Below are 27,305 nucleotides of genomic sequence, written 5' to 3' on the forward strand. Positions count from 1 at the left end.
GGGCCAGGCCGCGCGGCGGGGCGGGGCCAGCGGATCCTCCCCCGCCGTGATTGGCCGGGGGGCGTGGCGACGATCCGGAAGTCACGCAGAGCCACGTCTGCGGCTCGAGTCCTGGTCCCTGCGCGGCGGAGACTCGGGGGCGAGCTCGTGGCGGAGGTGAGCGGGGGTCTGCGACTGGGGCTGCGGCCAGGGGTCCACAGGGCTTCACCGGACCCTCGGGCTAGCGCGCTGGCCCCGGCGGACCCTCAGGCCGCGCGCCGGACACGCCCACCCGCCTCGCCTGGGCGGGCACTGGCCGTTGGGCCGCCCGAGGGTCCCGCGACGGGGCGCGCGCCCACTGCCAGGGGTCGCGGGTGGGCGGGGGGCGAGGGGGCCCCGATGCGGGCTGCTGGGAGGAGAGCGGGAGGGACGGGGCTTCGGAGGCTGAAGGGAGGGCAGGGGGAGGGGGACACGCTTTCCGAGAGCCAGCCCTGAGTTTGGGGGGAAAAAGACGTGCTTTGAAAATGCACTTTGAATTCCAGGAACATTCGAAGACTGAGGCTGAGGACCCCCGCAGCCTGCATGGGTTGGGGGCCTTTGATCGCATTTCCTTTTTAGTGCGGTCCAGACTTAAAAGGACCGGTGCACATGCTCTTGGGAGTAATCATGTTGCATTGTCCAACTGGTTAATCATTAGAAAACTTGTCCTCATGCTCCTGAGATGAGCCTGCAGAATTTCAGGTTTTTTATTTTTTTTTTATTTTTTTGGACAGGAGAATTGCCTTTGACTTGTGTGCACTGGAGCACTGAAGGACCATGGAGAGCCTTGAGTATATACAGGGAGGTGGGTGGCTCATGGCATGGTCAATTGGCATGACCATTAACCAATGGGGCTGAGTTGGGAAACCCCGAATTAGGCATAGAATTGGAGTCAGCCAAAAAAAAGGGAAGGAACGGCAGAGAGGAGCCCGCGTTTGGTGTTTAAGATGAGTGGTAAAAGGAAGAGTGTCAGAGCTGACTGTGGAAAGGTGTTCCACTTCGTCCTTAGGAAAATGATGGTGCTCCCTGCACTGTGCATTAGGGGGTCTGGGCAGTTTTGGAGAAAAGTTGCTTTCTCTTTGCCTTTTCCTTGTCTGTACCGGGGGTGTGCGTAGCAGCAGAGTCACAGATTTCTGTCCTCACAGATCATACCTGGTGGACTCGGGAGACCAAAGGGGGTGTCAGGTGTGGAACCCCTCCGAGAGCCTCATGGAAAGCAAGTGCCGTACCTGCTGTGCTCTGTCTGTGGTCCCCAGCCCCTATTTTAGTTTTAGGGGTCTAGTTCATAGTTGGCCTCAAATAAAGTGCCTGTTAATTTTAGATTATTTAAAGGAGGTTCTGGCTTAAGTCTTCCCATTTGTGCCGTGACGAATCTTTGATCTCACTGAGAACTTGCGGGAGGTGGAGTTGAGGTGTGGAATCCTCTCTGGCACTGAAGTCGGAATTGGTGGCCGTCTGATTTTGCCTCCAGTTGATAGTCCTGGGAAGGCTGATCCCCAGCACTTATTCTGCCATTCTTTTCCCTCTCAAGGGCCTGTTTCTTTGGGGTGATGGTGGGGGGGAATTCAGAATGAAGATCCATCAAAGTGTCAGTGTTTGAAGCAAATGGCCCTTGGAAGATTTCTTATGCTGGAAAACTGTTCCTTCGTTTTGTAGACATGGACGTAGATGCTATTTCAAAATACTCCGTGTTGCATGCCAAGCCCAATGGACTTACTCTTCAGTATGGGACTGCTGGGTTTCGAACCAAAGCAGAACATCTTGATCACGTCATGTTTCGCATGGGATTGCTAGCTGTCCTGAGGTCCAAGCAAACAAAATCTACAATAGGAGTCATGGTCACAGCATCTCATAACCCCGAGGTAACGAATTTCTTCAGAGCTTTGGTAAAGCTGACCTTGGCTTCACTCCCCTCGCAGTGTGGCGTTCTCATTGCCCCTTGTTTGCATGAGCCTTTGGGTTTGAAGCAGTTTTTTTCCAATACTGGTCATTTGGCCCATGACTCTTCTCTGGGTGTGGAGCGAATGAAGTGAGACTCATGTTTTGGAGAGAGTCCGTCATTTTAGCGAGAGAACAGAGTGTCCTTCCAAGTTAGTTGTCTGGAGACAGTATTGGTCATTAACTGGGACCTCTTAAGTCAGTCTGATTAGAGACTAGAAGTAGGGTGGGGGAAGGGTGAGCATTGGGAAAGACTGAGCACTGACCATTTTCAGAGTGGTTTTCGGATAGGGAACGATTTTACAATGCGAATGCACAGACAGGCAATCTGGGAATCTGAAAGTGAGCGTTGGACAAAATATTGATGGAGCCAGGTGGGTTTCAGTGTTCATGGTACTGTTGTTGTTATCAAAGTCTTTCTTTTATTTCTTTTTGTTTTGGGGGCCACACCCAGCGGTGCTCAGGGCCCCTCCTGCCTCTGTACTCGGGGATCACTCCTGGTGGTACTTGGGGGATCACGAGTGGATGGAACCAGGGTTAACAGCATGCATGGGGAGTGAGCACTTCACCGACCGACTCTACCGTCTCTCTGGCCCCAGCATATTTCTTTTAACACAACTTAACTTTTTCACGCCGTACTCCCCGTGGTTCTCGAATCCCGGGTTTAAATGTGCTCCCGTTGCTTGGATCTTTGATTTTCCGCCTCTGCAGCCCCAGGATAAAATCATGTAGGTCAGAGCACTTCACCCACTGTACTACCTCTCTGTATTTTTTTGATGAAGGTCCATACTGTTTTCCAGAGCAGTTGTGCCGGTTTACATCGCTGCCAGCAGTGCCCGAGGCATCCTTTTCCTCCATGCCCATAGCGTCTATTTTATTTTGGATGTGAGCTTTTCTCACGTTAAACAGCTAGGAGATTAAATTTTTCCTTCTGCTGACGTTCACTCTGCACTGCTCTGTATTTGTTTTGAGGAACTTGGGATGGAATCAGCAGTTGACAGTAGACTCCCTAGTGTTAGACTAGAATATTCGTAGAAGACAGTCAGAGCTGAGGATTGCTGGGTGTCCTCACTCTTCTCCATTTTTTTGCCTTGATAATTCTTTTATTATTAATAAATAATAATTTAGCACTTAATTTTTTTTTCTGCTTCTCCTCTATGTGTTGTTTTTGTGGTATTAGGGGAGCATTTGATGTGGGGCCCCAGGCCCACACACTTGGTTCCAGTACTTGGACTTGGAGCCTCAGGATCCCAGCAGCCGTGTTGGAGGATGGAGCTTAGTAGTGTGGGAGGGTGGCAGGAATCGAACTCCCGGCTTCTTGGTGTGAAGCAGGTGTGCTCAACCACCGAGCCACATCCGTGAGTCCTCACCTGGGCCTTTTTTTTCTCTCGCCTTTAAAAAGACTGTGCTTGTGATCATGCTTGCGCACTCTCCGGGGGCCCAAGGCTGTCCCGCTGTTCGGGTGTCTAGGGTTCACCACCTCTTCCTCCCCAGCTTGGTGACCCCCATCCCGTGTTCGAAGTTCTCGTGTTATACCAGATACCGTTCCTTTGCCCTTTCCTTTTTCTTGTGCATCACGTATGAGGCCACCTGGTGTTTCTCCTTCTTCCTCGACTGATTGCGTTTAACGTGATGTGTTTTAGCTCATTCGAATTGTAACAAAAGGCATGACTTCATTTTTTTTCTTATGGCCCCGTCCTATTCCATTGTGCTTATACTCGCTTAGGTATTATTCCTAGTTCTGCACTCAGGAATTATTCTTGGAGGTGCTCGGGGAACCATCTGGGATGAATTTTTCCTACCATTTTTTTTATAAAGACTGCACCAGACAACATTCGCACCAACTCTCACCAAGGAATGAGGCTTCCTTTTTCTCCGCATCCCTGCCAGCACTTGCTGCTTCTAAATGGCTTTTTTTTTTTTATGTAGACTATTTTCACTTGTGCCTTTAGCAGAAGCCAGTGTAGTATAGTGACCATTAGGCTTACCAGTCAGGTCTGATGTTTTGATATCCTCACTGACCCCAGTGATGTGAGTGAATTTCTTTGAACCTCAGTTTTCTCAAAAGGAAGATTGGCGTCCTCATAGGATTACCGTTTGTTTTGTTTTGGTGGGGGGGGGCACATCTGGTAGTGCTCAAGGGTCACTCCTGACTCTGCACTCAGGAATCCCTCCTCGCGGTGCTTAGGACACGGTATCGGGTACCGAGGATGGAACCAAGATTGGCTGCATGCAAGGTAGTAAAATACCCTTATCTGCTCTCCTATCTTTCAGGCCCCTAGGATTATTATTTAAACTGATATAAGAGTCAGGATTATTCAACTTTTATAAACCTAATTCAGGACGGGGCCTTCACTGGCCTACCCACTTCTTGCTTCAGTTGAGGGAGAAACAGTTTGAGAAAACTGTCGACTCAGCCTTGGGAATCTGTACCCATGACTGACTGCTTCTCTTCGAAGGAGGACAACGGTGTGAAACTAGTGGACCCCTTGGGGGAGATGCTGGCCCTGTGCTGGGAGGAGTACGCCACCCGCTTGGCAAACGCTGAAGAGCAAGAGGTGGTGAGGGTATTGCTGGACATCAGCGAGAGAGCAGCCGTGAATCTGCAGCAAGAGGCCTTCGTCGTGATTGCTAGAGATACCAGGTGACTGTCAGAGATGTCAGGGACGGCAGCCTGGGGGACAAGGTCTCACCGGTCACGTCACTTTCTGTGCGCATGGTCAGTGGACGGAATTGAGTGGGACTGTCCCAAAGGCTTTTTTCGCCTTCTGATCCTTCCCGTTGGGTTTAGGAGGCCAGTCACGAAGGCCCTTTGGGGTCCAGACTTGCAACTCTGACCCTCTGTGATTTGAGCAGGTCATTTAATCTCGTAATCTTTGGGGGCTGCCATGTCTTCATCTATGGAGTGATGTGGCTTAGCTGGCTTTTCTTTTTTTTTTTTTTGAGGGTTACCTGAATATAAACTATTTCCTAGTCTGAGAGTTGATGCACTTAAATGTCTCCCGTCCCTTTATTTCTTCTATGGCTTGATTCCCTCCCTCGCCCCCCATAGAGTCAGGATTCTTGATTTTACTCTAGGAATGTATGAGTTTTATATATATTGCTTTATATGTTCATATCATAATAGCTCATCATTTTCTCCGACTGAAGCTCACAGAGCACACTAACTATCACATCTATTTCAGAAATGATACATTTCTTCGTTTAGAAAAAATTTAGATTAAAAGTGTACTAAGAAAGAGCATTCTGTCCTGGGTAAGTCTGGTTTGGGCCAGAGATTTTTTTCTCCCTGTTTTCTTGGCTGGTGTTTAACCTAGCGTATTAGCAGAGGAACATTTGAATACTACTGCTGTTGTACACAATACACTGCTGTTGTTTGTTTAGGTAACAGAGATAGCCAAGTCGACTTCTATTCTGAAGTAAATCATTGTCCTACCATGAAACCACCCCACCATTTTGTGGTTTCCTACCTATTAAGTAGGGCGTTTGCCTTGCACGAGGCTGAACTGGGTTCGATTCCTCAGTCCCTCTCGGAGAGCCCGGCAAGCTACAGAGAGTATCCCACCCGCATGGCAGAGCCTGGCAAGCTCCCCGTGGCATATTTGATATGCTAAAAAACAGTAACAACAAGTCTGACAATGGAGACATTACTGGTGCCCGCTTGAGCAAGTCGATGAACAATGGAAGGACAGTGCCATCTATTAAGTAATCTAAATAATACAGAACAACAATTTTCAACCTTTGTCCTCAGACCTGTGTCCCTCTGCAGAGTTTCCCTGCTACTCCTCAAAATAGTTATTGCTGCTTACTGCAGCGTGCACCTGGATAAAATTTAATTGTATAATAGATTTCAGAACCACTGTACAAAAACAGTACTGTAAATGATAGTTTTTCTGCTTTAGCAGTCTGAAATATTTTTTCCTGTTTGCACTCGAACATAGGTAACAAGATCTAACTGGTTACACCGAAAGAAGTTGGAAAGCTACTAATACAGAACATCTCTCCCCAGGATAGCTCTGCCATGATCTGCTTTATTTTCACTTAGATCATTCCCCGCTCCCTCCTTTTTATTGATTCACTGTGAGGTATAGTAACAGAGCTTTCGTGTTTGAGCTTCGATCATAAAATCAGCAAACACCCAACACCAGTGCACGTTTTCCACCACCAGAGTTCCCAGTATCTCCCCACCCCCCAGTTCCACACCTCCCCCTCCCCGTGTGGCAGACAGTTCGCACAATACTCTCTTTCTCTGCTTTGGCTACCTTCGATATTCCGAGCCCAGTTCCACCACCACTCACACCTGCCGAAAAGGCAGTGCTAGACAGTGTGTGTGTATTGCTTGTTAGATCATTTGTTTTTACTTATGAAAATTTAAAAAGTTGTCTATCCTTGGTGGTTTAATTGTGTACAGTTTAATTACCGTACACAACTTTGTGTGCAGTATGTGCATTTAGTATCCACTGTTACTGATTTTTTCAGACAGTGTCTTTGTTGGTGTGGCAGAGTTCAAGCATCCTTTGTATCTACTCTGAAGCCAGAAGCATTCCAAGAATTATATTGTGAAAGCCTACTGGAAAAGGCTTATAATTTGTCTATATTCTCTTTTCAGCATTTTTAGAGTTGACAGTTTCTATTTTACTGACAATGAACTTGGAATTTTTTACATAGAATCCATGTACTTGTTTTTTGAAATGACAACTCCGTCGGTTTCAAGACGGGATATTTTATTTTCTTCCTTTTTTTTTTTCCTAGGCCCAGCAGTAAGAAACTTTCACAGGCTGTTATCGATGGTGTGACTGTTTTAGGAGGTCAATTCCATGGTATGTGATTGTCCTGAGTTGTAGATTATCTTTTAAAAACATGAAAGTTGTAAGAGTTGTACATATTAGCAACACTTGGAAGTTAGATAAAACATTAAAAATATTTAATTTGTGGGGGCTGGAGCAGTAGCACAGCGGGTAGGGCTTTTACCTTGCACGCAGCCGACCCGGGTTCGATTCCCAGCATCCCATATGGTCCCCTGAGCACTGCCAGGGGTAATTCCTGAGTGCATGAGCCAGGAGTAACCCCTGTGCATCGCCAGGTGTGACCCGAAAAGCAAAAAAAAAAAAAAATGGTGTCTGAACAGTCTTTTCCTTCATTTCCCTCCTTCACAGTTAATCTGTTTTCTTCCGAGAACTAGCTCAGCTGGCTTCTGTTTGCCCTTCCTGAGCCTCCCAGGGGACCTCCGCTTCCTTGTTCCTCCAGTGACGTGTCTCCCTGATGCTCATCTGAGTCTTACGGCCGCACTTGGTGGCTGGTATAAAGTGTGGGAGCCCTTACTTCAGAAGCCCCTTGTTCCACGTTGGGCCTATGAGATACGACCGTGTTTCTGTAGACTTTTCTTTTCTTTTCTTTTCTTTTCTTTCTTGGACCACACCCTACTATTCTCAGGGATCACTCCTTTCGAACTCGGGGCACCATACGGAGTGTTGGGGATGCAACCTGGGTTGTACGCCACTTGCAAGGCAAATACCCCGCCTACTAGACGATTACTCTGGCCCCCTACATACATGTATTTCTAAGGACAAAACTTAGTAAGTTTTGTTATCTAGTTAAAAAACTTAGACCTAAAAAAAAAACCTTTCAGAATTCTTATTATAAACTTACCGTTGTCGTTGATGTCACAGTAGCTTTCTACACTGTGATCCTTCCCTTTTGAGTACATGCATCCTTCCTGGTCTTCTCTGAGGCTTCTTTGCTGTGTCTTCCTATGGCCTCTCTTACCTTTTTCATTCTGCATGATTCCTGATGATTGCCCTTCACTAGCGTCGTTCCGACGACATGTGATCTTTTTTTTCATTCATTTGTCCATCAGATGTTTTTTACTACCTGTATGGACAACTCTCGGATACTATTCTACTCCAGATCACAATTCTTATTATGAAGCACATTTCTATCATACCGCGTATATGCGTGCATACGTATATAACTGAAAAGTTTCACAAGAATGCACAAAATACATGGCGTGTGTCTGCTTCATTCAAGAAATGAAGAAATGCAGATCGCCACTGAATAGGATCTGTGATCCACTGGCCAGCTTGGGTTTGCAATTTGTAAAGCACTGAGTGTTCTCAGGTTACACACTCCATTTAGTTGGCCTGGCCCATTCTCCCTCTCTAAAAACCTATTCTTTTGAACACCCAGATACTTATTGTATCTCTAGAACCATCACTTTTCTAGTGTTTAGAAAACTTTAAGATTTTTCCTCTTTTCTTTTCCTTTTTTGTTTTGGTTGTTTGTTTTGGGCTACACCCAGCTGTATTCAGGGCTTACTCTTGTCCTTAGGGATCACTCCTGGTAGTACTGAGAGACCATCTGTGGTACTGGGATCTTATGTTGGTCAGCAGGACCAATACTATTCCGTGCTCTCTCTCTAACCCTTCTTTGATGGGCCATTTCTTGAAGGTGTATTTCTTTGGCAGAATTTAGTATTTGCTTCTGCTGCCAGATTGTTGGCTGTTTGATGAGGTTCTTTGAGACAAAGGCTTTTTTGGACCCTGTGGTTTTGTGAATTTGGGCTAGAAATTCTGACAACTCATTAATGCGGACTTTGCCCTGGTCTGTTTGGTGTTAAGGCAACTCTCCCGGGAGGAGGGATTTGGGACTGATTTTGCTTGGGGTTCCCTTTTGACCTTTGCAGCCTCAGCTTCTTTCAGGTTTGATTTTCACTGAATTTTTTTTTTTTTCCATCTTAAGACCAGATGACTTTTTTGCATTGAGAACTGCGGTTCTGTTTTCTAGTTCAGAGCAAATCCTCAGAGCAAAATTGGTTTTTCTTAGCTCAAATCTTGGAGTTCCTCTTTTCGTATTGTTTCCAGAAGGAGGATTCATTTGAATTGGGCCCTTTGTAATGTGACTGGAAGTGGAACTCTGTTTTTCTCTGAATTGCTGGATTATGAAGTTGCTTTTCCTCTACTTCCCGTTTTGGCTCCCCGTCTAGTTCATGCTTCTTTAGAGTTGAGCACCTGTTCAGTATCTGTTTTCCCCAGTACCAGTGGATTAAGTCCTGACCCTGTTTCTGTGGAGGTCATCGGCTCTTACAAGTGGAGGGCCCAGTCCCACAGAGGGCCCGCCCTACACCCGCTTCGGCTCACAGTCTTCTGGGCTGCTCACCCGTGTAGAGACTTCCAGTGCTCCCTCTTGGGTTCAGGTAACGTGCTAGTGTGGTTTGCAGAACCCAGAGAAACATTGCACTTCCTGGATAATGGGTTTATTATAAAGAATGTCACTCCAGAATAGCAGTATGGGAGAGGAGCTGTGCATCAAGCTGGATGAGTGGGAAGGGCTACCGGCATCCATGCTCTCTGGCCAGTCTCCGTATGATCATTGCCATATGGTCATTAACCGAGAACCAGTGACGCCACCTTTCGCAGTCATGTTTCATCACCGGTGGTAATTGGATTCAATTTCTGACCCCACCTTGGGACTAGCTGGTGGTAGGGGTGAGGATGGGGGTGGGTGGGGGAGGCCTGAAAGTATGAATCCTTTTCAATTTAGGCAGTATGATAAACGGCCTTTTGTATTTCTGGAACAGATTATGGGTTGTTGACCACACCGCAGCTGCACTACATGGTATGCTGTCGAAATACTAACGGCCAGTACGGAAAAGCGACCTTGGAAGGTTATTACGAGAAGCTCTCGAAGGCCTTTTTGGAACTTAACAAACAGGTGAAAATAAATTTCTTTTCTTTCTTTTTTTAAAAAAAAAATGATTGAAACTTTTTTTTTCACAAAAAAATTCTTTATTTTTATATCCTGTTGGCTCTTTTTCTCTTGAGAATCTTTTTTTTTTTTTTTAGTGGAGCGATAGCACAGCGGGTAGGGCGTTCGCCTTACAAGCGGCCAACATGGCCGACCCGAGTTCGATTCCTCCGCCCCTCTCGGAGAGCCCGGCAAGCTACCGAGAGTATTCGATATGCCAGACACAGTAACAACAAAGTCTCCAATGGAGACGTTACTGGGCCCGCTCGAGCAAATCGACGATCAACGGGAGGGCCTTTACCTTTACCTTTTAGTGAGACACCATGAGGTACAGTTGTAGATTTACAAATTTTGTGCTTAGGTTTCGATTATGCAGTGACAAAATACCCATCCCTCCACCAGTGCCCATTTCCCACCACCACGGATCCCAGTGTCCCTCCCACCCCCCATCCCCTCCATCCCACCCCGCCTCTGTGGCAGGGCATTCCCTTTTGTTCTCTCTCTCTCCTTTTGGGTGTTGTGGTCTGCAAAAGAGGCATTGAGTGAAAATCATGTTTGGTCTAGAGTCTAGTTTCAGCATGCTTCTGCCATCCTGGGAGGATCCTCCCAACATCCTTTATTTGGTGCTCCCTTCTCTATCTGAGCTGCCTTTACCCCTAGCACGTGCAGCTGGCCTACAAGCCATGGAGCAAACTTCCACTCCTGGGAATATATCCCAGAGAGGCAAACAAGTATAGTCGAAGTGACATCTGTAATTGGTTGTTCATTGCAGCACTCTTTACAATAGCCAGAATCTGGAAAAAACCTGAGTGCCCGAGAACAGATGACTGGTTAAAGAAACGTTGGTACATCTACACAATGGAGTACTATGCAGCTGTTAGAAAGGATGAAGTCATGAAATTTACATACAAGTGCTACCATATGGAAAGTCAGAAAGAGAGGGATAGACATAGAAAGATTGCTTTCATCTGGGGAACATAAAGTAACAAAATAGGAGACTAACACCCAAGAATGGCCGAGGTGATCGAAACTTTGAACGCTGAGATTTACAAAGTTGTTCTCAGAATACAGTTGTTTCAGATATTCAGTATTTTGGCACCACTCTAATCTCCACCATGTGCCCTCCCCCCCCCCCCATTGCCCCCAGTTACCCACGCACCTTCCAAGCCTGCCCCCTTAGCTGGCACAAAACAATTTACTTGAACTTGCTTGTTACAACCTGTATCTCATAATTTATTCATTCATTCATTCATCATCCTGTTATTTGTCGATTGCCTCGAGCAGGCCCCAGTAATGTCTTCTTCATCCTAGCCCTGAGATTATATTCAAGGCTCTTTAGGAGAATGAGACCCATCATTGTTACTGGTATTTGGCATATTTGGTACGCCACGGGGAGTTTGCCAGACTCTGCCCTGTGGGCAGGCTACATTCGATAGCCTGCAAGTTTGTCCAAAGTAGGAATGAGATAATAAGATGTCATAAAAAGATGTCCTGATAAGATGTCGCATGGCCGCATTTGCGGCCGTGCGGTTCCGGGAGTTGGATTCTATAGTCTCTAAGTCTTGGCCGTTGATGGGATTACACGGCGCCAGGGGGCCAGGTGGTGGGTGTGACCCCCGCCTACTGGAATTTGGAGGATCTGGGTGGAGGATGCTCGACTCCAATCCGAGTAGGCTTGGAGATCTCGGCCCCGGAACCCACGTGGCTTTGTCCCTCTGCCATATCTCATAATAGTGTTTCGAAAGTCCTTGCCTGAAGAGTTCCTGATTTGTCAGGTGCTAGCTGAGCCTTCTGGGTTCCTGTTTTCACTAATTGAGCTTAACGGGCTTTTGAGCAACTTTCCCATCTAACTTGCTGTGCTCATTCTGGGCTGTCATTTCCTTATTTTGGCTTTCGCTTGAGTCACACTTGGCAATGTGCAGGGGTTCTGCACTCAGGAATTCCTCCTGGCGGTTGCTTGGGGGACCAAATGGGATGCTAGGGAATCGAACCTGGGCCTGCTGTGTGCACAGCAAATGCCCTACCTGCTGTACTGTCGCTCCAGCCCCCATAGCGAGCTGTCAGTACTGTGAAATTCGGAGATGTTGTGCAGCTGTGTATGTGGTTGTGCCCTCCAGGACTGCGGAACTGGGATGGTTCAGCAGCGCGGCATCTCAGCTGGGCCAGGCGTAAACTGGTGGAAACAGTTTGGGTGGGACACTGGCCTATCTGCAGGGCAGGACTTTGACCTGCTCCCTTCCCGACAAGGCTTTGGGGGTCAGAACCTAGCTGGCTGTGACTTCTCTCTGAAAGTTCCTTGGGTAATGTTAAAGCAGATGATCCAACTGCAAGATGAATGAAATTGTATTTTAATGAGTCTCTCCTATTCTTTTTCCAAGAAAATAGCAAATCTCCTCTTCCTCGCTAGGCTCCGCAAGGTCTGGCCTTTGTTATAGACGGTCAGCATTTAGTTGGCAAGGAACATCACACTTTCCGAGATCATTAGGGCAGAAAGTCTCAAAACACGGTGTTCTTATCGATGACTGTGATAATCACTCATTCAGATGAACTTGTTCCCAGAGTTACTCTAGGTGCTGTGGGTACCGTTGGGAAGCTTATATTTCTAGCCAACATTTCACGGTCACGGTCACGATCACGGTCCTCCCGTTATTCATCGATTTGCTTGAGCGGGCCCATTAACGTCTCCATTGTGACAATTGTTACTGTGTTTGGCATATTGAATACATCATGGGGAGCTTGCCAGGCTTTGCCGTGCGGGCGAGATACTCTCGGTAGCTTGCCGGGCTCTCTATTTTCTTTTTTGATTTTAGTGGATCACCATCATATAGTTACAGACTTACAAGCTTTTGTGATTGTGTTTCAAACAATGTTCCAGTCCCCATCCTCCCATTCTCCACCACCACTGTTCCCCGTGTCCCTCCCGCCCCTCCCAACCCTTCCCACCCCCTGCCTCTGTGCCAGACACATTCCCTCTTACTCTCTGTCTTCTTTTGAGTGCTATGGTTTGCAGTATAAATACGAAGCAGCCATCGTGTTTGGTCCACCGTCTACTTTCAGCACGTATCGACCATCCCGAGCAAACCCTCGAACCATCATTCACTTAGTGTTCTATTCTCCATCCCACGTGCCTTTTCCCCTAGCACATGAGATCGGCGTCCAGGCCGTGGAACGATCCTCCTGGCCCTTATCTCGACTCTCCTTAGGTGTTATTCTCCTGTTGTGTTACTTTGTATTTAATAAATGAGTGCAGTTATTCCAGCGATCATTTACTCTTGAGATCGTTTTCTTCTAGTAGGTTTTCTTCTCCATGGGTGAGTTTTGAAGGGTAAGGATCAACAAATAATGAGTAGGTTTTGCTGTCGTTAACATAACACTGCTTGGTACCCCAAGTCCCAAGCACCATGAGCATAAAGACAGAGTGAGCAGTACCAGCTGTGACCCCCCCTAAGACAAAACGTACCGGAGAGAAGTTGGGGAGGAGAAGAGACTGAGACTGACCGTAGGAGGGAAAGACTGTCCATGTTGGGCAAGGAGGGCAGAGCTGATGAGACACTCGCCTTTGATGCAGCCAACCAAAGTTCAGTCCTTCGCACTGCAGGCTATCCTCAGCCCTCACTGCAGGGCGTGATTCCTGAGCTCAGAGCCAGGAGTAAGGTCTGAGCACCATTGGGTAGGGCCCAAACCAAAAAAAAAAAATAAAAAAAATAAGAAACAAAATTCCCAAAACACTAATAGCCATCTACACAGTCTGGTGATAAATGCTATGAAGATTATGGGCAGGTAATATTACTGTTCATTCATTTTCATATTCATATCTGCGTTTCTATCACATTTAAAATAGCGGTTTCATTTAAATGATCATGCTCAGTTGAAGCCAGATTCTTCTGGGTTTTTGTTGTTTTTTGTTTTTTTTTTAATTAATTCTTTTAAATTCTACTTTGGTGTTTCAAATTTTGTCTGAGTATATGTATCTTTTTGCTTTTTTTGGCTTAGATAAGTTACCTGAAATAGGGGAAAATACATGCGGGTGTATTTTATGCTTCACCTTTTTTTAAATTTATTTTTTAAATATTTTTTTAATTAATTTATTTATTTTGAATACCCATCCCTCCACCACCACCACACCCATTTCCCACCACCACGGGTCCCAGTATCCCTCCCACCCCCAATTCCCCCCATCCTCCCCTGCCTCTGTGGCAGGGCATTCCCTTTTGTTCTCTCTCTCCTTTTGGGTGTTGTGATTTGTAAAAGAGTTAAGCTTGATTTTCAGGGAGAAACGTTGGATGATTTACTTTCCATTAATCACTTTGTATGTAAGGAGATGTTGCGCGGCCCCGTAAGCGGTTTGGAGGAAAAGTCCGGGTTCCTGCATGCCCGAGCTATGCTTGTAGAGGCTCATGGTCACCGGGGTTCCATCTGGAGAAGGCGGGATGTGGCACCTACCCCATCTGGGACTTCCCGGTGATCTCGGCTCTGTTTGGGACCTGGAGTTAGGCTTCACTTTTATAACTTGAAACGTTTCTTCTTTTTCTGCTTCCAGGTTTTTAACAATGGAGATGAACAAAGGTCACTCAAGGTCGACTGTGCAAATGGCATAGGGGCCCTCAAGCTAAAGGAGATGGAACACTACTTCTCACAGCGGCTGTCCGTTCAGCTGTTTAACGACGGGACCAAAGGGAAGCTCAATCATCTCTGTGGTGCTGACTTTGTGAAAAGTCGTCAGGAACCTCCACAGGGTCAGTAGGTTGTTTTTAGGGATGCTTGAACATTGGTTTCCTTTGCACGCTGGTGGCTGGATGAGGGCGCTCTTCCATTTCCAGGTGTGTCGGCATCTTCCCGTTGTTAACGTCCTTCCAGGCACTCACTCCTTCCCCAACCCCGCTTGCCTGTAAGTCACATGCTTCACAGTGGAGAAATCCTGGTGGGGAAAGTGAAATCTGGGGAAAAAAAGGTATTCTGGATTGGCACATCTCAAACTTCAGCCTGCATCGGAATCAGGGGGTAGCATGTGTGTAAGGAGATTGTTAGCGTTTCTGTTCTGTGAAGTAGGATTTGTGTAAGATACTCATTTAGCTTACTAGCAGATATGCCCAAGTGGTGTTGAAGGTGCTGGTCTGGGGCCACACTTTGAGAATCACTGTTCTGAAGAACAGTGGCACGGACAGTTATCCGCTTATCTGACTACGGCACACTCCGGAGAAGGAGTTTAACCTGGCATAGTTTCTGTTTGCAACATTATTGTTTTCCATAGTGGGCCTAGAAAGTTACTGTAGAAGAAAGTCTGGCCTTTAGAGTCTAGTTGTAGTCCAGGGTGTTCTATATTTAGTTATATTATAGATTCTAAATGCTTAACTTGTGAGTCAAAGGAGCCTGCAGATGTGTTTTATTTGGTCTTCTGTATGTATTTGTGACTAACTGATTAATCGCCACCACTTGAAACTTAGGATTTTAGTTACATGTTGGAATCTCTGGTTTTCTCTTTACCAAGATCAGAAAGTGCCCACTTTCAGATAACATTACTTGGCTGCCCTGGTAATGTCTCTCACTTTCAGACAGGATTTCATTCTGAAAAATGACAGACTAATTTTCGGTTGCCTCTCTCAATCATTTTAACATCTTACTGAAGAAGGAATGAAAAATTTCATTCTAATTAGCCACTGTGGCTCCTTTACTGAGATTACTTCTTTAGACCTTGCTAGCTGTGTAGTTCTGTCACCCTCACAGATGACTCACGTGGTCTTGAATCGTCCTTTCAGCTTTCCTCGGTACTGGGACTCCTGTTGGAACGAAGTGGAGGCCCTCAGTTTCCTGAGGCATGTGGTGTCCTCCACAGTCAGCCGTTACTCCTGGCCCAGACAGAATCCTTTCACTGCTCAGTTCCCTCATGTGTTTGTCACATTGATGCTGTCATGGCTAAGAAAGGAGCAGGAAAAATATGCTAATAACTTTAGCATTGGCCGTTGCAAATTATATAGGCCGTTTATCTTTCACAGACTATACATCTCTGCTTTTCAGTGCTTGTCATTGATGCTGTTAAACCAAAACCAATTAAAGCATATGCCTACATATTTCTGATTACTTTTTGTCTTTGTATGTAAACCGCAATACAGTACCAGTCATACGTGAATCAAGAAAAATTACTTTCAAAAATTATATGCCAACCTGTTATCCCAAGCTAGTTTATGTCTCAAATAGAATATAATTGAGTATAATAGTAAGTAGCAGTGTAAAGTCTGAATTTCAGTTAGCGGTGAAAACATTTACCCTGTAAAAATCACTAATGAGTAATTTTGGTTGATTGGGAAGGAGAACTTTTAAGCACCTCAAACAATTAAAATGGACATATTTATTTATAAAACACAAAGCTAGTTAGGATTATTCTTTTGTCAAAAATATTTTCTCTTGTCATTGAAATATAAGGAAAACAAAACATTTTTGGGGGCCACACCTGATGGTACTCAAAGTTTACTCCTGGCTCTGTACTCAGGGTCACTCCTGGTGGGACGCTGGGGATGGAGTGATGGGGACAGAACCCGGGTTGGCCACATGCAAAGCAAGTGCCCGTCCCAGATGTACTTTCTGACCCCATAAACTTGAGGGTTTTTTTTTTTGCACATACAATATATCTTTTATTAATACTGAGAATAAGAGAAATAATATATGCATATATACACATACATGTACACATAGATACATATTTTTAACATGGTGGAGTTTTTTTCTCCCAGTGAATTTTAAGTACATTTTTTTTGTTTGTTTCTTTTTTTTTTTTTTACAGTTGTAGATTTACAATTTTTTGTGCTTGGGTTTCGATTATACAATGATCAGATACCCATCCCTCCACCAGTGCCCATTTTCCACCACCATGGATAATATCCCTCCCACCCCCATCCCCCCATCCCCCCTGTCTCTGTGGCAGGGCAATCCCCTGTGTTCTCTCTCTCCTTTTGGGTGTTGTGGTCTGCAAAGGAGGCATTGAGTGGCAAACATGTTCAGTCCATAGTCTAACTTGAGGTTTTTAATAATCAAGTTTTACTTCCACTTCTTAGACTGAGATGCCTTTGTCTAAGAAATCATTCTCTGTCCTAGGAATGGAAATAAAATCCGATGAGAGATGTTGTTCCTTTGATGGAGATGCCGACAGAATTCTCTATTACTACCATGACACGAAGGGCCACTTTCATCTCATAGACGGAGACAAGATGGCAACACTCATCAGTAGCTTCCTGAAAGAGCTTCTCTCGGAGGTACTGTGGGTGACTGATGCCTGATAAAATGACACGGATCCATCTGGTTCTCTTTGAGATAGTATTTGAATATGTCAGTAACACAAGTTACGGGGCATTCCTTGTGTTTGTGGGTCAGAAAAATGGGTCATTCCAATCATTTCAGCGTTAGGGCACTGGTTTCCTTAAGGCCCTCTTTTCTGCGTTACACTGCCATAACTTCGATTTGCAATTTTCTGGAATTGTGCTTTCTGTACAGTTGATACTAGAAAGAACCTTCCACTAGCACTCCCCCAAAGTCTCAAGTTCAAATAGAAATTTTTATCTCAGAGGGGCCAGAGCGATAGTACAGAGGGTTGGGCGTTTGCCTTGCACGCAGTCGACCCAGGTTCATTCCCCTGTGGTGCCCCTGAGACCACCAGGAGTGATTGCTGAGCACAGAGTCAGGAGTAAGCCCTGAGTACCTCCAGGTATGGCCCAAAAGAGAAAAAGCAAAAATAAATAAAAGAAAAAATTTCATCCGAGAGACTTGTTTTCTGACAGTAACACAAGACTTCCAGTTGTCTCGTTCTTTTGGAAATCTCAGGCTGGCGTTTGGTTTGGGGCCACTTTTGGCAACATGGTCAGTGCCATCACCTCCTCAACTCTCTCTAGCCCTTAGGCTGACTTTGACTATGATCTAGAAAAAGTACACATTAAAAAGCCACTCAGTACTTTTTTATAAAAGTAAAGTGTTGGGGGTTAGGGATACATAGCTTAGCAGTAGGAAATTGGCCTACTGAAAAACCTACAAAAAAAATCAATAAAGATCAGGGATCCTTCAGCAGAAATCATTTAGATAATAGTCAAAAGTGTTTTTCTTTTGTAATCCCCTAGGATATACGTAAATTTGTTTTGCTTTGTTTTTTGGTCACATCCAACAGTGCTCAGGAATTACTCCCGGTTCTGCACTCAAGGATCACTCATGGCAGGCTCAGGGGGACCATATGTGAAGCCAGGGATCAAACCCAGGTTGGCCAGATGCAAGGCAATTCCCCTGCTCGCTGTACTGGCCCTGTAAATTTCTAGCGTCACTGCATCAACTAAAACACAGATGCATGGACTGATAATTTTGTGTTCTTCAGAATTCTCTTTGCTCTTCTTATGTCTGCTTTGGATGGTGAGGTAATTACCAACACTTTTGGGTTTTTTAGATTGGAGAAAGTTTCAATATTGGCGTTGTACAAACGGCGTATGCAAATGGAAGCTCAACAAGGTACCTTGAGGAAGTCGTGAAGGTATTGAACCGTTTTTGTCTTGCGATACTTTCTTAATAGCTAGATCCTCTGAGGTAATTCTATGTAGAAGTAGTAAATATCCGCATAATAGTAAGTAGGTTGTAGTAGATGAGGCGTAACAAGTGTCCATTTGAGGGATAATAGGAAATTTTAAAATAAGGTAGAAACTAAATCGTCTCTGATGCGAAAAGGGAAAGATTGCATTTTGTGGACGGTTCCCTTTTCTGCGCAGATGGGCTTTAGCACGAAGCAGTCCTCCTTTGTTGTTTTTAGCCTCATGCGGTGTCAAGGAGGCCTAGGGCTTCAGGATAGAGTGTTGCTCTGGCCCTGTCCTGCTGGACATTATCCAGGCCATCCTGGTAGTGATCAGGGCCTCTTGGACCGTCCTGGGTGATACTTGGGGAAGACTGTGCGATATCTGGGAACAAACTAGGGTTGGCTGTATACAAGACATGTGCCTCAACCCCTGCACTACCTCTAGGGCCCCTACTTGTGTATTGCTGCTTTTTGTATTATCGGGGCTTTTGATGAAAACAACAGCCAGGACCGTGTCTTATCAGCTGACTGCCAGGGCTTTTTTTTCTAGGAGTCTTGTGGTTTCAGGTTTTACAGTAAAATCTCTGATCTGCTTTGAGTCGAATTTTTATGGCATAATCAAGGGATTCCGTTTCATTCTTTTGTATGAACTATCCCGTCTTTGAAACTTACGAGCCTAGATCTGGCAGACAGTATCCTTGAGGTCAAATTGGGCCTGCCACCTGTTTGGTTTTCTTGGAATACATCCCTATTTACAGACACACTGTATTGACTTTTCACACTACACTGGACAGTCGAGCCACTGTTGTAACAGACTGTGATCCTGCAGAAACAGAAATATTTATCTAGCCTTCTATAGTTAAAAGCTTATTGTCCATACCACAAACTGGCTGGCTAAAAAAATCAGTCATCATTCCTCCACATTTTTGTAATTTTTTCCTGTGTTCTTTGAGGCTATACCCAGGTAGGGTTTACTTCTGGCTCTGTGTTCAGGGGTCACCCCTGGAGTGCTTGGGAGACCATATGCGGTGCCGGGGATTGAAGCAGGGCAGCCACCTTGTAAGGATAGTGTCCTTCTTGCTGTCATATCGCTCCAGTCTCAGGAACCATCATCTTTCGTTTTCCTTTACGACTGTGCTTCTGTAAAACCTTTTCTCCTCCAGGTTAGCACTTTACCACAGTGTATTTAATTGCTTGTCCTTTTCACTAAGTCTGTGTGGTTTGGCTCTGTTATATCCTTGAGATAGTGGATGATACACAGTGCTTGCTAATTGAATAACTGTGTTACGTCTCTTTTAACATGTGTGCCATAGGTACCTGTCTATTGTACTAAAACCGGCGTAAAACATTTGCACCACAAGGCTCAAGAGTTTGACATCGGAGTTTATTTCGAAGCAAACGGTCACGGCACGGTAAGTTCTCTGAAGTGATTGCAACTGACATTACCTAGCACTGTTATGATGAAACAGTGTCTGCATCTGAGTACTAATAGGTAATATTCCATTTGACACAAATGACTGGGATAGTAAGCTTACTTGGTTAAAACTGGCCTTATTTTGGATTGTGATATTTAGTATGAAGTACACTAAGTTGTTCTTAAAGTTTCTTAAGAAAATAAGAGTTTTCAGTTTTCTTCCAAGAAGAGTGTCAGTGTTCCCTTCAGTTGGTGATGGGTGGTAAAAGGAGAGATCATTAGCCATGGTAAAGTGAATGATGCTGAAAGTGTGAGTTTCAGGCACTTAGCAACAAACACACAAACTCTTTCCTGACACTCTTAGTGGGCAGGATGCTCAAAGTCTTTATTTTGACTCACACCCTGAGTGCCATCAGTTGGCTAGGGAGATGGACTCCATGGCATAGCATATATTCGACCACTTGAGCCATATTCTTCTTCTCAAGATTTTTATTTTTTTAATATTTTATTTTTATAAAGTTGTGCACAATGTTTGACTGCATGTAGTATCTGAACACCAGTCCCATCACCATTACACCTTCCCACCACATTTCCAGTGTTTCCACCCCAACATCCAAACCCTGCCCCTAAAGCAGAACTGAAATAATTTATTTTGTATTGCCTGTTATGAATAATCTGCTAAAAATGATCCAAAAAGGTTTACGAGAGGGAAGTCAGTGAAGACTGTTGTATTTCACCCACTAAGGCCTCCTATAAGAGATTAGTAACATGTTAACATGTTGTTCAAGGTTGAGTCTTGTGTGCATATATGTATATATATCTGTATGACTATGACTATATTCCCCCCTAAGATTGGCCGCCTTCTTCTCTCACCCCCATCACATGTGGTGTGCTACTCTTGGTGTATCCGTGGTGTAAAATATGAGACGTTCGGGAATAGATCCACTCGTGGGTGAGGCCCGTCGTGAGCCTGTGGAGAGCAGAGCCGTGAGCATAGCAGCGGTGGAGTTCTGGAGATTTTCGGCTGCCAGGGTTGGCGCCGTTGGGGTGGGGAGAGGCCTCACCCGCCCCCTTCGTGTTGCCCCTAATGAACGGAGCCATATTCTTAGCTAAGAATGTTTTAAAAGTGTTTTAGGGGCTGGAGCGATAGCACAGCGGGTTGGGCGTTTGCCTTGCACGCAGCCGACCCAGGTTTGATTCCCAGCATCCCATCTGGTCCCCTGAGCACCACCAGGGGTAATTCCTGAGCGTAGAGCCAGGAGTGACCCCTGTGCATTGCCGGGTGTGACCCAAAAAGCAAAACTGGAGTGATAGCACAGCTGGTAGGGCGTCTGCCTTGCACGCAGCCAACATGGCCGACCCGAGTTCGATTCCTCCGCCCCTCTCAGAGAGCCCGGCAAGCTACCGAGAGTATTCGATACGCCAGACACAGTAACAACAAAGTCTCCAATGGAGACGTTACTGGGCCCGCTCGAGCAAATCGACGATCAACGGGAGGGCCTTTACTTTAAAAAAAAAAAGTGTTTTAAAAAATTAATATATTAGACACCTGGCGGTACTGAGGGGCTGTTCTCGGCTTTGTGTTTAGAAGGGACTCCTGGACATGCTTGGGGGACCTTCTGTACTTGAGCGCTGAGGACTCAAACTGGGCAGGGTTGATTGTGTGCAAGGCGACTGTCTCACTTTCTGCACTCTCAGTAGCCCATTTAAAAGCTTTTTTCCCCCTTTTTTATGAAATAAATAGGTTTTATTTGGAGGATTTTTAAGGTGGGGGGGAGAGAGAGAGAGAGAGAGAGAGAGGGAGAGAGGGAGAGAGAGAGAGAGAGAAACATATACTCAAGAGAGAGCACAGGCACACACCAGGGGCGGAGAGAGAGCCCCTACACACGTCCTAGCATTAGACATGAAAGCATGAAAGTCCACATCTCAAGAGGGGAGATGCGGGCGACACATGTGCTCGGCCACGTGGGCGCAAGCACACATGGGCTCAGGCAGCACGTGCACGCCTTTAAAGCTTTTTTGAAAGATACGACTCACATAGCATACGTTGCCATTTTAAAGTGCACAAGTGCACTTTACTTTCACAAAGTTCATGAGTTTTCTTTTTATTTCTCAGACCTCAGTCCAGATGTGGATTGGAATTGGCCAATAGAAAATGTTATCTAGGTGAAAGGATTTTTATTAACTCCCTCAGGATTGGCTTACAGGTCTCATAAATAGGTTATTGAAAAACACAATTAAGTTACAAGTTCCGTGATACAGTGGTTTTTATTTCTCAAGGGCAGTAACTATTAGGTTTCTGTTACTCCTTTAAGTTTGCAGTGCAGGTAAAAGTAAGGGAGTTGGTATATTGTAGTACGACGGTATCTCCGTCTTAGCTTGCCAGTAAACAGGTATGTACTTGGTGATGCTCCTGGTTTCATACTTTGGGATCACTCCTGGCGGGGCATGTATGGGGCTGTCAAGAAAAATAGTAGGGGCTGAAGTGATAGCACAGCGGTGAGGGCGTTTGCCTTGCATGCTGCCGACCCGGGTTCGATTTCCCAGCATCCCATATGGTCCCGTGAACAATGCCGGGAGTAATTTCTGGGTGCATGAGCCAGAAGTAACCCCTGTGCATTGCCGGGTGTGACCCAGAAAGAAAAAAGGAAAAAAAAAGGAGAAGAACAACTACTAGGTGCGATGATTTTTATTATACATATTATTTAAAGTACAATGATAGAACAGATAGGCATAAAGAACTTGTTTGCACAAAACAGACTTGGCTGGCTGAGTGGCCAACCGAGTATGGCCTTGTGCCAAGATACTGTTTTCTCTGTAATCAGCTTTTAACATTTTGGAAGCCGGTTCTATAAATTCACAAGGAACTTACTTTCCCTAGCAGTGTCTTCTGGGTTCTGATTTGCTTTTTATACTCACATCATACATTCTGCGGTGGTGGTGGTTTTCCTTCTCATTTTCCCCAGGTTCATTTAGTTTCAGAAGTGGCTTTAGGCAGGACAGGAAACCTGGGATTCTAGGAAAGTGGTGACTGTGCTTTCCGCCCAGGTACTGTTTAGTAAAGCTGCGGAAACGAAGATAAGACAACTTGCAAAAGACCTCGAGGAGAAGAAGAGGAACACTGCTAAGATCCTTGAGAACATCATTGACTTGTTCAATCAGGTGAGACCTTACAGAGTGGCAGGCTCCTGGCTACTTGAGTGACTCAGAAGGTGGACAGGACAGTGTGCCGGAGAAGGCCTAGTGACTGTTTTGCAGCTGTGGTACAGACAGTTGATGAAACGAAATGGGTGTTCATCTCCCCCCTACTGTGTAGGATGAAAATATTCAACCATAATGTGTGACTTTTACATGGTTAAAAGACTCGGCTACTCGTGTGTGTGTGTGTGTGTGTGTGTGTGTGTGTGTGTGTGTGTATTAGGTAGTTTAAATATTTAGAAAAGTTGTCTGACCAAAGACGTATGTATGGGCAAAATTGTTGAGAGTGGAGTGTAGACCCTGGCAGAAGAGCAGGAAAAGCAATAAACCTAGGAGTCTCTTATTCATTTTTTGCACCTGAAAAATGTTTCGTTGTGCTGCCCTGACACAGGGATAGGGGCTATAATCCTGTTTCTGAAATTAAAAAAAAAAAAAGGCTTAGAGCTGATTTGTCATACACAGTATCTTCCACCATCATGGTACAGTATTTCCAAAAAGCTCAGTTCAAAGAAAAAAAACCAAAATGGTGTGTAATGGAAAGCCTAGTGATTTTATGTCATGGGAAAAACTTTAGGGCTATGCTCATGCTGCAAATTGTTAAATTACATTCATCTGTGAGCCAATAGTGTTAAGGTACTTAATCTAATTTTCATACATAAGGAGGAACATTAAAGGTAGGTCTATCAAGAGGTAGTATGATCGAATTATGAACAAGAATGAGGGGGAAATCCAAGTTGACTGCGATTGCTTCTCTCACACGGCTTGCCTATCCAAACTTCGCCTGTGTTCGAATGCTGGTGCCCGTGTGTCTCCTCTTACAGGCAGCTGGTGATGCCATTTCCGACATGCTGGTGATCGAGGCGATCCTGGCTCTCAAAGGCTTGACTGTGCAGCAGTGGGACGCTCTCTATACGGACCTTCCAAACAGACAGGTCAAAGTTAAGGTGTGAGCAAAACTTCAGACTCATGTAAAGCCTGTGTAATCTCAGGTCTCACTGCACTTCCCAAGTAAGTCGTTCTACCTTTAGAATAACTATCATCTTTTTGAGAAACAGTGCGATTCTACGATTTTTTAAAGCAGAAGTGATGAGAGCAAAAATAATGAGTCTGTGGCTCCAACAGATCTCAGCTTCTGCCCTACAGATCTGCTTGTCTCTCCCCGTACAGATGAGAAGGGAACTGTCTCTTCCGCATTCCTCTTGGCTTGCAGTTTGTCCTGTGGCTAGATGACGAGAAGCAGAACCTGTGGGCTGAAAGGGAGAGTTTTTCAAAGGCTTTTCAGGGGATCAGAGAGCGGGTCAGCCGGTAGGACACTCCCCTTACTGGCCTCTGAGCTGATTGGGCTCCTGGCACCACATACGGTCACTTGAGGACAGCCGGGTGTGGCCCAACCCACAAACCAATCCAGACCGTAAGTCTTTGCTGGTACATTACTGAATTCCGTATGTGTTTATTCCGGCTTATAAATTCACCAGCAGGATTTATGAGAGACAAATTCAGGGGTGTTAAAAGCCAGAGTTCACAAAGATGCTTTTGATCGCTCAGCTCCGTTTGTAAGAACGTAGGAGACCCTCCCTTCTCTACGAAGCTTTCTATTATCCTCTTTGTTTGAATGTGTGAGAGACACCTACGGTGACTTCGTCAGTGTTTACAGACCATTACTTGAATGGTAACTGTAAAGCAGTTCTGAAGAGTGTTCTCTCTTTGCGGAGGCAGTTCTTCAGGAATCACGTTAAGCAGATAGACTTCTTGGAGGGAATGGGATCCAGTAACAGATTGCTTTTACACAGGTTGCAGACAGGCAGGTCATAAGCACCACCAACGCCGAGAGACAGGCCGTAACTCCCCCAGGACTGCAGGAGGCAATTGATGAGCTGGTGAAGAAGTACCGGCTTTCCCGAGCTTTTGTCCGGCCCTCTGGCACAGAAGATGTTGTCCGAATATACGCAGAGGCAGACTCACAGGTCAGCTGGGCCGTATCTATTGAAAACATGTGCAGGGTGGCAGGAGGGGAAAACTCTTCATGACTAGTCTGACATTTGTTAGTGTAGCCAAACAAAATGAGGTTCATGTTATTTCCCCTCAGTGATTTTTTTAATCTAAACTTCCTGAAAGCATCCTATTCCTGTGTCAATTATCTTTAAGAATCAAAATTCTTAAAATTTAAAAAATTTTCGATATTTAAAAAATAAACCTACCAAAAAACCCCAGCACTCCTTGAGTTGGCTAGAGAGAAATTACGGGTATTAGAGTGCTTGCCTCACACATGGCTGACCCTCATTTTATCCCTGGCACTTGAAATGGTCCCCTGAGCACCACTGGGTAGGGCCCGGCCCTCTTCACCCCTTTCAAATTCTTCTTGAAGAAACAGCCTTGATCTGTGCCTCGTGCTTTCCTGAAAAGGTCCGAACTTCGTATTCTCACCTTCTATAACCTGTGCCCTACAAACTCTTTGTCACCTCTGCTCTGCAGAATATTTATCAAAGTGAGTTGACTTTAGTGTGGACTCTAAAATATTTCCAATCAAACTTACACAGTGGCTTAAACCAGTGATTTTCAACTCTGGTGCTTTGGACCACTGTGAGTCTGCAGGTGTGAAAAACTGAAGATCACTGGCCAAGGCCATCCCCCAAAGTCATGAATAAATATCGTGAATCTGTTGCAGAGGTCAAGCAGCCTTTTGCCTTTAAAATGGATTGGGTATTATGAAAGGTATTCAGAGTTTTGGGGTCATAAGGACTAACCTCTTCGAAGAATTGAACATCTTCCATTTCGAGGTCTTGGAATATGTTACTGAAAAGAAAAGTTTTAATTGCATTGTTAGTGCGACAAAACTGGCTCCCTCTTACACCGTTGTACTCATCTAGTCTCCTTTAATATGGTTTTCACAGGAAAGTGTGGACAGCCTTGCACATGAAGTGAGCCTGGCAGTCTTCCAGCTGGCTGGGGGAATTGGAGAAATACCTCAACAAAATTTCTGAAGACAATTTTTATCTTCTCAAGAAACTGAATTTTTAGTTTTTGCAAAATCGTAGACTGTCATTATTGGGACATACTCAGACATGTTGTTTACAGTCAGGGCACCTAATTGGGTTGTTCTGATTATTTTTCTTAAACACTACCAGAGTCATTCTCTACAAATAGGTACATCTTATACTGGTTAAATTAAGATTTTTAAAAAGAGGAAACTTACTGCGAATCCTGATTTCACTAATATCAGATATTGAGACTTAGGCATATGATTCAGCCATTAACCTTCTAATGTATTTAGGGGAAAATCCTGGGGGCTGCTGGGAAATTAAATCTTATTTATTACCAACTCGTTTTGAGGTCTTTTCCTTCACTATTACCTTTTATGTTATTTTGCAGAACCACTCCCTTACCATTATCATCACATATGAGGATGATGGTGAAGACTCAGCCTTCAGAACAATGTTGTTTTTTTTTAGTTCCTTATGAAATTCTAATAAGTGCCTATGCCAACAAAGATAAATTCTATCTCTGAATCCCACTGGCTCGCAAATGACACACCTCATTAAAGCATGCAGATAACTACTCTCTTGTAATTTCAAATTAAAGAAATAAAAGTTGCGTGGACCTGTGGGTTTCATATATTCCAATAAGTACATAAATCTTAACTAACAATATCAGGTCCTTCCTTGCCAATAAAATCACAAGGCAGAACCTAGAGGTGGAAAGAGGAATGCTTAGAATGGAAGAAAAAAAACACACGGTACCAATTCTTAAAACATCCACTGTGCTAAGGTCAGACATACATTGCTAAAAGTGAAGCCACAATCTCAAGAACTCTATCCATGTCTTCAAAGGTATATGTGCCAACTTAAGGAAGTGCAGAATAGCTTCTTAGAGCAGAACTGCAGTGAGAGTGATCAAAACAGGTAAATCAAGACACCGTCAAATTTTTTTTTTTTGGTAGCTGAAAAGACCACGAGACAAAAAAAATAAAAAGAACAGCCATCTCGTTTTCCTACCCACGAACTGCATCTGTAGACTGGTAGGCTCCACCTCCAGAACCTCAGTGGACTGCATCTGGTTCAAAGTGGGGGAATATGGATTTGCATTTCATCGGTCGCCTGCTTGTTGACTTGGGTGAACTGAGTCAGTCTGCTGGTGCTCTGCAGTTAAAACACAAAATTAATCTAATGCTATCGCACAGCTCAGGGTATCAATGAGTGTAAATCTCAGCTCTGGAAGCTTCACAAAGCACACTCCTCAATACGAGGAATGGATGGGTATCAAATATTTTATGTTTGGTTTTTTTTTCCCATAAAGTGTTTCATACAGTCCATTTAATTAAGCAAAAGCCTTTTTCTTGCTTCTGGTTGTACAGACTCACTTCTGAGCCTAGGAAGGTAGACCGATGGTCTTGACTCAAGGCTAGTAAGAGGCACTCACTTTTGGTCAGAAAAGCCACGCATTCACCTGTCTTTGGGT

At 44.9% G+C, this 27,305-nt stretch overlaps 1 protein-coding gene across 2 annotated transcripts; it reads left to right on the forward strand.

Moving 5' to 3' along the window:
- The first annotated feature begins 107 nt into the window (after nt 1-107).
- On the forward strand, nt 108-26,310 carry PGM3 (phosphoglucomutase 3). 2 transcript variants are annotated; one of them, XM_056109744.1, is made up of 13 exons: nt 108-156; nt 1,675-1,880; nt 4,416-4,600; nt 6,709-6,776; nt 9,533-9,666; nt 14,240-14,435; nt 16,789-16,946; nt 18,119-18,202; nt 19,552-19,650; nt 22,701-22,814; nt 23,672-23,794; nt 24,641-24,814; nt 25,742-26,310. In XM_056109744.1, exons 2-13 carry the CDS (start codon nt 1,677-1,679, stop codon nt 25,829-25,831), a joined length of 1,629 nt encoding a protein of 542 aa, XP_055965719.1. In that variant the 5' UTR covers nt 108-156; nt 1,675-1,676; the 3' UTR covers nt 25,832-26,310. The 2 variants fall into 2 exon arrangements, with proteins under 2 accessions (XP_055965719.1, XP_055965718.1); XM_056109743.1 differs by lacking the exon at nt 108-156 and adding an exon at nt 803-823.
- The last annotated feature ends 995 nt before the right edge of the window (nt 26,311-27,305 follow it).

This window comes from Sorex fumeus, unplaced genomic scaffold (genome assembly GCF_029834395.1).
Source record: "Sorex fumeus unplaced genomic scaffold, SorFum_2.1 ptg000008l, whole genome shotgun sequence".
Taxonomy (NCBI): Eukaryota; Metazoa; Chordata; class Mammalia; order Eulipotyphla; family Soricidae; genus Sorex; species Sorex fumeus.